Raw genomic sequence first — 13213 nt, 5'->3', positions numbered from 1 at the left:
GGCTGGTTCCAGAAGAAGAGGCCTAATATACACAAAGCAGGTTCCTTTCTGGCTCCACAAAAAACAAACTGCAAGATGAAAAAATGCATTGCAAATGAAAACCAAAAACCTGTAAAACCAGAAATTTCTTCAATGCACCAATAGTAGCCATAATGGGAATGTGAATGTCCCACCATGACTCTCTGCTCTTCCTACAGCCCTGGGCTTGTTTTACCCTGCTCTCTCCTAGGAGGAATTTGGGCTGCTGCTCCAACCTTGACCCAGCTACGATCAGCTGAAGTGTCTGCATTTGTATTTTTGCATTTGGGCTTAGCAGGAGGCAGCTCATAGGAAGGCACAAGATCACATGGTTCAAATGCCTGAGAGAAGTCAAAAGACCTGCATAAAGCCCCGTGTGCTCATAAAAGCAACAGGGAACCTAACCCACAGGTTCCCCAAAAAATTGTAGTGGTTTTCTACTTGTCCAGAAGTAACTGCCTGCGGAGCCCTTTGATATCAGGGCAGACTTTGTCTCATAAAGACTAAGGAAAGAAACCAGCAATTACCTGCTAATGAGAGTTGCGCATCCATACACACACGCTGCAGGGATTGCTCTTCAGAGAGATCAGCAGTGCTTATACTAACAAACTGCCAGCTCACTACATGTGAGTGGTGTTAACCTCAAACCCAAGGTTCACAAAAAATCTCCCCTTTGTCTTACCAGGTTTGGGATTGAAGAGAAACCCACAGAGAGTGTCAGGGGCCAATGCCATAAGAAATTATGCTGAATCAGAATATGATTTAGCAAATTCACATTTTCTTCAGGTCCAGTAGAATTCTGTTTAAATAACTTACAGAAAAGCTGACATTTTCTGTTAAATCTCAGAGGACTAGAATGAAGTAGCTACATTTAGCACAGCCATCTTCCAGTGATACCTGAGCAGAGAGGCAGGAAACAGCAAATTTTATCCTTGCTTCACTTGTTCTGGTTGTTTCTAGGTCAGCCCAAATACTCTGATGGTATGAAAAAAGGACAGCAAAAATGTGTAGCCACCACCCAAAATAACCTAAAAGTCCTTAAAAAGAAATGCACATGTGTTTATTTACTGCAACATCAAATACAATTATATTTTCATTTCAAAAAAGGACACATGCAATAAAATACTATGATTTTATAATCCAATTCAATACAGTTCATTGGTAACACTGAAGCGTCACAGAACAGGCAAGGGCTTGGGGTGATGATTTTTCAGTCTCTTGATCCTACTTGCAAACAGCAAAGTCACATCATATTTTATTTGTCATCAAGGGATAAACTTTTGGAATAATGTGGCTAGATCACAGAAGGTTCCAGCTGCCCCTTAACTCTCCTACGAGTCTTGAAGAATCAGATTTTTTTTTTTACTTGGGAAATATTATGCTTTGACAAGGATGAGGAATAGACACTATTTTCCAAGCAGAGAGCAGAAATCCTTCCATGTTATACCACAGCTGAGGTACAAAACAAGGGCCTCTGCTTCACAGGTGCAAAGAAGCCAAGGCTGTGAGTTACTTTAACTATTGCTCTGAAGAATGAAATCAGGCCATTTTCTGCAATATTTCACTGCAGCTTTCTATTATGTTCATCTGTTCATGGGGCTTCAATCAATTTAATCTGGCATTTCAGCTATGGAATAAATCCACAATACACAGGAGGAGTCCACAGCTCAGAAAATAAAACAAAAAATTGTCCTGAAATACTAAAATCATAGCCTCTTATCTACTTAAAAGGCCATGTTCTTCATTAGAAAAGGTCCTTATTTTATCATAGCTAGTCACACACCACAAGCTCTTATTTTTAATATTTCCCTTGAAGTTTCATGGGACTAATTTTCAAATAAGGTTTTAAACAGTGTAAAAAAGCTACAGACTCAGGGCCCAAAATGGTACCATTTCTAGCCTAAACTCTCCTGACTTTCATCTGGGACTTTTAGGCAGCGTGACATAACGCTGTCCAGCCTTTCAAAACAATGACCTGATTTCTTTTTGTACATCTTGCGTGGCATAACACTCAGGATGACTTAGCTCCAACAATTTACATAAAACATAAAGTCAGTCTTTTGATGCAGCTGCGTTTTTGTAGAATTTCACAGAGTCAGTATACAGAAGCTTACAGCTTTTTGAGCTAATTCTAGCAAACAGGAGGATTTATCTATGAAAACAAAGAGTTCCAAAAGTACATGGAAATCTGTAGAGCAAAATATATATCTCTATATAATTTCCCAACACAAGCAATAGGCAGTTTAGAAAAATATAATTGTTACAGTCTTTCTGAACCAGAAAAGAAAGGATTTAAAAAATAAGTTCAGCTTTTCATAAAGCCGTATTTTTAATAAGAAAATAGAGTGGTCCACATTTCCCTGAATAAGCCTGAAAGGTTAAAGAAAGGTCCAAGCAAAGCAAGGAGTCAGACCTGGACTTGATATCAGCTGTGATAACATGCACATGTCCAGAGACAGCTGCTTGGCTCCAGTATTGTTTACCTTAGAAACGAGCCTAATTTATCACAATTTTATTCAAAAATCATAAATAACATGACAAAAGTGGAGCTGGTCCCCGCAAGGCAAATAATTATATTCATACAAGCAAAAAGTGACATCAATCCAGTTATTTCCTTGTGACAGTTAAAAGGCATTTTGTACCCAACTGTTACATTGTACAGCACATGTATAAACACAGATTATTACTGCAGACTTTGCTATCAGCTACTATACATAAACTAGAAAAGATATTCATGCTGTAATTGCCTCTAAGGTTTTTGTTCTACTTGAATATTAACATTTACAAAAGCTGAAGTGGAGACCTGAATTCAAGCCAGGATTTCAACATGCAAAATGACAGGGTTCACAGGAAGGTTTCAGATCCTCCCCATTACTGACATTTGGAAGTGGATGGGAGCTCTGAAGAATTTTAAAACCATTCATAATACGAGTTTCTCTTGTGAACAGCCTTTGGTTTTCCCTGTGCCCACAGGCAGGTGATCTAACATGGGACATGCTGCTGAAATTTAGATTCATGTCAATAAACCTCCTGTTAAGGAGAATTCCCATTTTAGTTTCACGTCACTTCTAAAAGAAAGCAGCAAAATGTACCTCAGTATTTGCTGATTTTTAAGTTAAAAGCAGAGAACGGTTTCATTTGCAGAAACTTTGCTCCAGGCTGTTCTTAATAACTATTTAATTTATCAGTTAGAATTTATTAATTCTGTTCAATGTGAGAGCAAATCCCTTCATTTTGACGTAATTTTTGTGAAATATATGGGATATTTACTCACCCTATATGGGAGTCTTAGCACCTTTCTTTAAACTTTCTTCTAGCTTGAAACTCAACAAAAGCACAAAAACTGATGGAAGCAAGATTGATGGAGTGTTGGTGAAGGAATCCAAAACGGTTTAAAATCCAGGCTTATGAATTAAATTGGGCCCAAGACAGCCCCCTGCTCTGAGGAGTGAGGAGCTCTGCAGGAACACTGGACATGGGTTATATTGCCAGTAAACAACAATGCAGCTTCTGGGCCTCCTACCACTTTTCAGTGTCAATGGAGAGCTATGTCTCACAAAAGGCAATGACAGAAAAATGCAACACCTGCATTATTGCTCGTGTAATTGCTTCACAGTGGTCCAGTAGAGTCAAGTAAACAAATGAGAAGAAGGTGTGCTCCTGAAAGGGAAGCTCTGAGGCTGGGCAGATGGAATGTGCCCTCCTGGAATCACCCAATAAACTCAATGAAAACAAATTAAAAGGGGAAAAAAGTTGGAAGAGTCACACTGATCAAAGGGAAAACATCTACTGTGGCAAAAATTACCACCAGGATTTTGGATCAAGACAAAGGTGTGTCTTTTGCCTTCCAGTCAAACTAATGTACAAAATGGAGGCTGGAGTTTGAGGACAGACACACACCTAGCACATGCAAACACCTTCAGGAACAGCCAGTGCTCAAGCAATGCCTCCCAGGTTAAATTCTTACAGGGTTTGATCTGGGAATGTGCTGGAAAATCATCTTGGGTGCTTTTCACCCTAAAGACTGAAACCCAAACTCAAAGCTTATTAAATCTCATCAAAGCTCATTACAACATGTACCTCTAAACACTTCCAGCTTCCCTTTAAGATATGGTTTCTCTTAAAAGCTGCACTTAAAAGTTACATTGAAGTGGAATGTCACCTTTCTTAGAGTAGAGCAATAATTACGCTCCCCATTACATATATATATACATAAATACACACATATATATATACATATATATATATATATATATATATATATATATATATATATATATATTTCATGGCAACAGAAAGTACCATACAGAGGCATTCATTCACATCTGTAGTGAAACAAAGTCTGTGGTGTTCAGTGCTTAATCGACTTGACAAAACAAATAATTTGATTTAGGTGGGAATCACTTCAGGAGAAATCACAGCTCCTACCCCCAAGTTCCAGCGGGAGGCCTCCCAGCAAAGTGCTGCTGAGGGCAGTGGCACTGCTCTCCAAACTCACCTCTCCCTTTTAACACACAGCTTTTCATGGAGCAAAAAGGAGCTAAAATGAATGGCTTGCTATAGGGCTTGATAAATGAGTTGTGAAATCAGTTTGTTAAAAGTCATCATTTTCGTTTTCTTTCTTTTTTTTTTTTTTTTTTTTTCCTCCCAGGTCAGAAAAAAAGGGCTCTGGCTTATTTAGGGTGTGTAACAATGACAGTGGAAAACTCCTGGCAGCTCAAGGGCACAGACCCTGGCTGAGCAGCACCTGGGAACTCTTACCCCAGCAGTGACAATGTGAGGGAAACAGAGCTGCAGCTGACTGAGGGGCAATTTTCTGCACACAGAAATTGGATTACACATCAAAACCTGTTTAGAGGGAAGAGAAAGAGGCTCAGGGCAGGCTATGAACAATGCTAAGAGCAAGGCTTTCATTATTAATAATTGTTTGTTAAGTGACACCCTCACACTCCTGTCTGCAGATGTGACTATTAAGGGCAGTCCCTGAGCCAAAACTGAAGGCAGATGTGGGCAGGACATGGCCAGGAGACTTGGAAGAAATGGCTGGCCAGGACTAGAGTCCCCCCAGATAGTGATGAAGGCTGGTTTGACACAGGGGACAGCAAAAACAGACAGAGCATCTGCAGGAGGAACTACAATGGGGGAAGAAATGACTGGATTTTAAACTCACTGAAACTGGACCAGATTTTTTTGCTCTAGTTATTGAGGAAGAACAGCCACTGGAAACACCTAAGGTGATAGGAATGGTCTAGGCTATGGAAGAACTGCAACAGGAAAAGAAGAATAAAATATTGGGATAATTTACTTTGGAAATGAAGCAAAGCCAAATCTCCTCTGTTCTCATAAAAGAAGGAAAGACAAAACATGGCCTGGAAAGGGTGCTGGTCTTTCTGCTTTCTTGGATTTAACACAAAGTGGCCAAAAGAAGGAAAATCAAAGCATCCCCACTGCACAGACTAAAGGTTTCTGATCCAAAACCAGTTCAGGGGAATACCTTTATCACACAACTTGGAATAATGTGGAACTTGCTGGTGTAAATGGCTATGAGGCCAGAAAGCCACTAGCATTCAGTAAGGCACTAAATAGGCTTGCCCCCAAAATCCAGAAGACCAAAGACAATACCTGACATTTACTTTAAAAGGAGCAGAAAAATTCCCACCTCTCTTCTACAATGCATTTCTGTCTCCTGAGGATTGATCAGAAACCATCATGACTAGCTTTCCATCTATAACAGCATTTCCTGTATCTTTTCCTGGAGCATCAGCACCCACCACCTACCATTAACCTGTCACTGAGGGGTTTTAATTTAGCAGTTTCTTCTGTATTTAATGAAAAGATAAAAGCCCTTCCAGGGCTCAAATCTCAGCTCAAGTGAATCACCCTGTGGGGAGCCTCCTTCCGCAGTCAGGAACATGAAGCTGAGCTGTGCTGATGGCTGCTCTCGAAGTTCTGTCTGGCAGAGCAGGATGGCAGAGCCCTTGTTCCTGTCATTAGTCCTGGACTGCTCTCATTGTGCCAGACCTCAGAGTTCCACTTGCATGGAGATATCAGGCTGCCTTTGGAAGATCTAATGTTTCCTGCTGCTTCCAGTGGCATGCTGTACCTTAAGCTCTGCAGTTTCCCCTTACCCACACTTTACTAGGAGGAGGGTTCTTATCTCACAGGTACAATGAGGTAAAATCTGGCATTTGCTGAAGCAGGTTAGGGAATAGAAGTGCCTTTTAGGCTACAGTTTGAACTGGTATATTCCTGATATATATTCCTTGTTTTTCAGATCTACTGATAACTCTCCAGTAGACACATATTCATATTTTAAATTGGATAGAAAAGAGATAACTAAAAAAGCAACTGTGTGACAGATTATTCCCTCCTACTTTGCTTTTTGGGGTTTTTCTGTTTGGTGGGTTGTTTTTTTTTTAAGAGTTTTTGTTTGTTTGTTTTTTAAATTCAAGAATCTTTGTTTTGCTTTACCATTTAACAAGTGTAACATTATCCCACATTTCTTAAATGACAAGTAAAAGTCAAAATGCCTCATGCCTAAAACATCCTGCAGTTACCCAGCACCTACAACTAACCTGCTTATATTCCAGTATAACCAACAGATATATTTTTTCAAATATGGCAAAAGTAATAAGATTGATTTCTCAATTAATCATGTTGCCTGCACCAGAAATATTACCTTTAGTACTTTAATAAATTGGTTTCTGAGAGTTGCCAACCTCTGACAGATAAATTAATGCAATAAACTTGTAATGGCTCAGAGCAGGTCAGTGATCTGGGAGCTGCTGAGAACATCCTCAATAGCCTCCAGCAATTCTGGAAGAAGTTGGTATAGGTTCTCTGGACAAATGTGTTTCCAGCTGCACCCTAGCAGGTGATACTGTCCATGAGGTAGTAAACTCTCCAAAAGCAGCTCTTACAGCCAGCTGGGTACATACCCTATGACATCTATGATGCCTGGCAAAGACATGTTTATTGGGGGTTTTATACCAGCATTTCTTGAAAGGCAAAACTATTTTTCCAGTTTCCTATGGTGGATAATTTAGTTTCAGTCTGTAATCAGTTATTCCAAAAGGTTATGTTTGGTCTGGGAATCTCTGTCACACAGCAGTTTTGGTTGGTTTTTTTCCTAAAGAAAAGAGAACAATGTACTCTCTTGTATCGACACAAGTTAAAAGAATTATTGCACATGAACTCACTCGTCAAATCTCTTTAATGCTAATGAGATGTGTATGCACACACATCAAAGTAAAACATTCCCTATTAAATATTGAAAAAGAGATCAGATGTAGCAAACTCCTGAGGTTTAGAGCAACTAAAGAGAAAACACTATTTCTTCTGATGTGCAGAGATCACCATCTGTCTTTTTAGGAAAGGCCAAGTTTTGGAGACATTTCTTCTCTCCAAGGTCTACAAATACTCCAACAAAAGGGATTAAGGAGAAGCATGCAGCTATTCTAAAAACTGTCCAAATTATTCAGTGATCACTAGGTGGTTTTACTAGTTAGCCTAGTAGCTTTATTTACAGCCTCAAATATTTGAGTTTTCTAAGTCTGGATCTGTACAAATAGAGTAGCACTTGGCAGAAATCATGATTGCTTTGGAGATTGAGTGCTAGCAGAGGAATAGAACATTTTTAATGTATGTGCTTAGAACTGAAGATGTTTTTCATACAGAGATTTCTGGAGAGGGCATATATAAATAATATTTCATACCATTTAAATTGCTGGCTAAAATCAGAGAAAGGGCTGTTTAATAGACATGGGGCACAATAGCAATTTTCTACCTCAATGTATTGCTGCCATGGAAAATTCTCTGGAAAGCATCAGGCTTCAAAATCAATTACAGTTTACAAATGAGGCTTGCTTTCGTGCCAAAGGTTGGGTTTGAAGTGTGCCTTTGGGTAATGCCTTACTGTAATGCATGGGCAATGGAGTGCAGGATTTTGCCTTCAGCACTGCAGGGTCATTAATGTGGTCAAGCAGCTCCTGGGTCCAACAGCGCAGGCAAGAGCTCGGACGAGCTCCGTGAACAGGCTGGGTGTCTGCAGGGAGGGTAGGCCAGGTGCACAAACCACTCACGACCTCAAACATACTCCATATGTTTCAGAGGGTTTTAGCACCCTTTGACTGTGGCTGCATCTGCACTGGGGCAAAATAGTGAAAGTCCTCAGCTGCAGACACATCCAGGGTTCTGTGCATCCCACGTTTTGGCAAGGGAAGGCTTAAGGCAGTGGCCCCAGTCTGAACCTGAGCTATAACACATCTCAGTTACATCTGGATGTCAGAGATGTATGAGCTGGGGATTTTGTAGGCACAAAAGTGAGCATATAACCACCAAATCATCTGTGAGCAAAGACAAGGAACTGTGCTCAAGATTTTAAGGACTGGTTTGGAAACCAGTTCTTAAAAACAAGATCCTTTGGATTTAGTTTGTGTTTTGAGGAATCTGAGCTTTGTACAGTTTCCTGGAAGCTGGACTGGGCAGTTTGTTTTCATTATTCCAATTACTAACTTGATTAATATTTACACACACTCCCAGGAATCAGTATTGCAAGCTTTTCAGAAAAAAAAAAAAAAACAAACCCACAAGAGAATAAAAAAGAAAGTAAATTTCACATTTATATCTCAAGCTTACTTTTGTGATTTTTTTTCTTTCTTTCTTTGCCAGAAAAATCTTACACCTGCCTTGGACAGGTGATGTAAATGACATTATGGAAGACTTAAATTGTTTTCAGTGATATGAACATTAAAGTCCTGTGCTTTGGATAGTTTTCATTGCAAAGAAGTAGAAATACTCATCACTTCTGTGAGATATTCAATTTTTTAAAATTAATGAGAATGGATTGACTGAGATTTAAAGCAAAACTTTCCAAGATTACAGACAAGGGACTTAGAGAATAAACTGATTGCAAACCCAGCAGCAAAAGTGTGTTTCTAATTTAGTTGTTTGGTTTTTTTTTTTTTTAAACCTGCCACCACACTGAAACATCAAGGTGATGATGCAGTTGTTCTTGTAAGATCCTCTGTGCAGAATTTTTTTTCCCCTGTGACACACTCCCATGGTGTCAAATGCATTTGTGAACCCATAAAAATCACCCAGATCAGAAAGGCTTGGCAGAAAGAAATCTGATGTGAGATTATGGGCTTTCATAGAAAAAACTTTTCTATTTCCCTACTGACCTCCATTTGCAGCTTTATTATTCCTCATTATTTTTACTTTCTCACTGGTACTTTACTTTCATTACCTGGATCAGCTCAGCAAAACCAAGAGGACTGCAATGTAGCTACATCACAGAAAGGTGTGTGCACACCTACACGCATCCACAACCACACAGAGCAGGTTTTGTTACTGCCCCTCTTCCCCCACACTTCTTTTCTAAAGGAAGATTTAATTTGACATGGAGATGTGTATGATGATTAACTCCCTGCTGGGCAGCCACAGGGGTTTCCTCCCCCAGGGCTGGCAGCAATTTTTAGAAGAATGTGCATGGCACTTGCACAGCTAATCAGGAGAGGAGGAGGTAGGTCCTCTGCCCCCAGGAAGAATGGCTGCAAAGAAGGAATTAATATGACCCATTCTCTGAAAAATCATAGCTCCTCTCCATCTGGCTCCTTCATGAAAGAAAACACAAGCCTTCCTTTGCTTCCTAAAGGTATTGCTCAGCATACATGGACTCTCCTCACCTTTCTGCTTCCCGTCCCTTCTGCCTGCTCTGAGAGCTCTTCTGCTGTCAGCTTCTCCTGACAGCCAGGTTTTTAACCCACATCATCTCAGCTCCTGCTCCATGCTTCCCCTGCACTTTGACTGATACCTTCACCATCAATGTTGTCTCTCCTTTACCTTCACCATCAATGTTGTCTCTCCTTTAATTTCCACTCTTTACACTTTTAGCAGACTTCTGGCATTTTAATCCAACACTAGCAAACCCAGTATAGTCAGAAACAGAGTCCTGGTGGTGGAAATCTCCTCAGGACACTGGTAGAAGCCCTGTTACTCGCCCCATTTTAAATCTTGAAAACTGAAGAAAAGCTGTTTAATATGTCATATTACCAATACTGTAGAAGGGAAGGGGAGCCAAAAGGATTCTGAGATTATTTTCCTCCATAGAGCCTGTGCTTTTGTCCTCTGTGTTAATTGTGACTCCTTTTCTAAGGCTTTACAAATTGATGGACACCTCTCCTCTCTATGTTTAGCTGCTCCTCTTTCACACTGCCTGCTCTCCCAATCCTGTGCCTAAACTGAGCTCCATGCTGTTATGCCTCCTGATTCTACACAAGCTTGCTTCTTGAACAGAACTTTAATGATTTTGTTAAGTAAGTGCCTTCCTCCTTCAGTCTGTCAGCTACAGTATTATTTTAGACCTTATGCAGAAAACAACACCAAGTGTTGATACACAGAAGAGTAATTCATCCTGCAACACAGCCAGGAGAGGGAAAGTAACTGTTTCTTCTGTTATTTTTTTTTCCTCATGATTACTACTGTATGAGACAATAAGGGATAGCTCTCAGAAATGGAAAAAGGAGTCAATTAGGTAAAACACCACTAAAAATGCCTTCATCACTCTGAAGTGAGAATTGCTTTTACAATAAAAGGTAATGTATAATGTACATTCAAAAATGTGATAAATCAGACATAGGGTTAGGTAAATAAATGAAAAGTTGCCATAATTTTAGAGTTTAGATTACATAGAAATCTATGCTTCACTGTCTTTGATACAATCAGTTTACACAATTTCAATAAACCATTAATACAAAGGAATCCTAGGTAGGAATCTTGTTTCCAGGGTGGTATTACTAAAGTACTTCCAACTTTTGCTTTACTGACACTGAGCCAGGCTGCATCCCACTGTTCAGGCTTTAGAATCCATTACCAAATGCCTCTTTATAAAGTAAAAAAACCAACAAACCAAACCACAAAACCCCACAAACACAAAAAACCTACTATTTTTTTATAGACAATATTGGTGATACAAGGTTTTGTTCAGTGCTCACAAATTTGTTCAGAAAATTATGACCTGATTTTAAAAGTTCTCCTGCTAGAGAGATGCTAAAAAAATATATTCTTTTTTCTTTTTTTCCCTAGCTTTCTTCCCACTGTATTCCACCTCTCCTGATTCAGGTAGGCTGGAGAATACAGTAATTGGAGAAGAAATCTTCTAAAAAATAAGAACAAGAGGAGGTCCACTCCCACTCCTACTGAAGTCAGTAGAAACATTTCTATTAGCTTCTGCAATCCCTGTATCCAGATACCGAAAAATCAGCTCAAGATTTCAAAGAGAAAAGTCCAAATCTTCCTTGGACTGAATGTCAACCACTCTATCCAAACCTGATTCTACTGTGCCTGCTCTCCAGTTTACACCCTGGTGCATGACCACATGTTCTCATACTTGCTCTGACTTCATTTGTAAACAAGAATCTGATGTTACAAATCACCCAGAAAATCCCACAACACCATCCTTCAGTATTGCTTGCTGGCAGATGGCAGAAACTTTGCAGAATTATCTTTAAACAGTGGATAAGTGGAGGGTGGTTGTTAGTTTGACCACAGATATGCATTTATATATATATATGTACATACATACACAATCTCTATATACATATTATACATACAATAATAAAAAAGTGTAAAAATATTAATTTTGCTCAAATACCTGATTAAAGTGGATTAATCTTATGCTTCATTATGTGATCTATCCCATTGGCATGATGGCTGTGTTAGAAGCCCTAAAATCTACATTAGTTGCAATTAAAAGCAAGGAGTCTGCCCTTCTGCCATCACCTCGTGCCGTGCCAAGGAGCTATGTCGGAGGTGGGCCCTCGTATCGCAGCATCAGCTTGAAGGAGCGAGCAAAGTTGTTGGTCAGGGTGCAGCTGTGGCTCTCCTCTGCCAGGGGCAGGAGGAAGGCCAGGAGCAGGAGGAGCAGGAGGAGCAGTTGCAGGGGTAGCGCTGCCCGGCGCACGCGGTGCAGGTATGAGCACACGCCTCCAGAGCGCTTCTGGAAAACACAAACCAAAGAGCAGCTCAGAAGAATACATTACTGGGGAGGTCTGTTTCAAATACATCAAACTGCCAGGGAGAAGGTCAGAACAGCCCCCTTTGTCCTTGGCCTAGGACCCAGTCTGGGTGATGGGCACACTGAAGGTGACTGAAGTTAAATTATGTCTTTTAGGAGAATATTTAACTATTTTCAAGAATTCCTTGCTGGAAACTGTTATTTTCTAGAAGGAAAACACTGCTAACTTTCTAGAAGAAAATGATTGCTTCCAAGCCCATTTTCCAAAGTGGTGGTCACACATGCTTCTGCCCAAGGTGCTGACTGGCCCCCTCACAGCCACCATGCAGCGCAGAAGGTCTGTGTTTGCTACTCTCCAGTCAGTAAAATGAGAGTGCTGGTGCCTGGAAGAGAGGAACAGCTTCTGCTCTTGGTCAGCACAAAGGAGCTTCATTTGCAGCTCATCCAGCCCCTAGTCATCTGCCCTGCAGCACCATGCATTGACCTTGGGGTCTACAAGACTGGAGGTCAGAAGAAAGGCCCCACAGTACAGCCTGCCTCAGTATACCTTACACCTTACCAGGCCCAGCTTAAAACTTTATGTGATGCAAAAAAAATGAGAGAAACACAACACCGATAGTGAAGGAGACATTAAAACCACATCTATTTCTATGCAGCCCTGGGGGACACACACAAAGGAGTCCTATTACACCTCTCTCTATACTGGTCCAAACCTAAAGTAGGTCAGTTAACCTCATAAATTTGATCCGGTTTAGCATGACCAGGAGAGAATGTATCTATGGCTACAGAATTCAGAAAAGATTAATTAAGAAGGGAGATTTCCACTGGCAAGATTCCTGGGTAACTCCTGCCAATGGACTGAATTGCGTGAGTTTCCAAAAAAAAAATAAACCCCCCAAAAAAAACCAAACAAAAAAATTCCCAAACAAACAAACAAACAAAACTAAAAAAAAAACCAAAAAAAAAACAAAAAAAAACCAAAAACAAAAAACAAAAACAAAAAAAAACCCAACAAAACAAAAAAACCTGTCTTGAAGTCTGATAGAAAGGGCTCAATAACCCACTTATTTCATCAAACAAGGATTTATACAATGAGCATAAATGCAGTACATTAGGTACCAGCCTACAACATAAATGTCAGCACAGAGCATCCACTGAAGTGGGGCCCATGTTTTCCAC

At 40.1% G+C, this 13213-nt stretch overlaps 1 protein-coding gene across 2 annotated transcripts in view; it reads right to left on the bottom strand.

Annotated features, from left to right (window-relative positions):
• Positions 1–9683: 9683 nt before the first annotated feature.
• SYNE3 (spectrin repeat containing nuclear envelope family member 3) overlaps positions 9684–13213 on the bottom strand; it is a 56471-nt gene continuing 52941 nt past the window's right edge. For both annotated transcript variants that reach the window (XM_053946415.1, XM_053946416.1), the window contains one exon: positions 9684–12016. In XM_053946415.1, the coding sequence (XP_053802390.1) occupies positions 11819–12016 (198 nt within the window). In that variant the 3' untranslated portion in view covers positions 9684–11818. The remainder of the gene's footprint in view (positions 12017–13213) is intronic.

The sequence above is a fragment of the Vidua chalybeata genome, chromosome 6, assembly GCF_026979565.1.
Source record: "Vidua chalybeata isolate OUT-0048 chromosome 6, bVidCha1 merged haplotype, whole genome shotgun sequence".
Lineage (NCBI taxonomy): Eukaryota > Metazoa > Chordata > Aves > Passeriformes > Viduidae > Vidua > Vidua chalybeata.
This window is presented reverse-complemented; position numbering and strand designations above follow the sequence as displayed.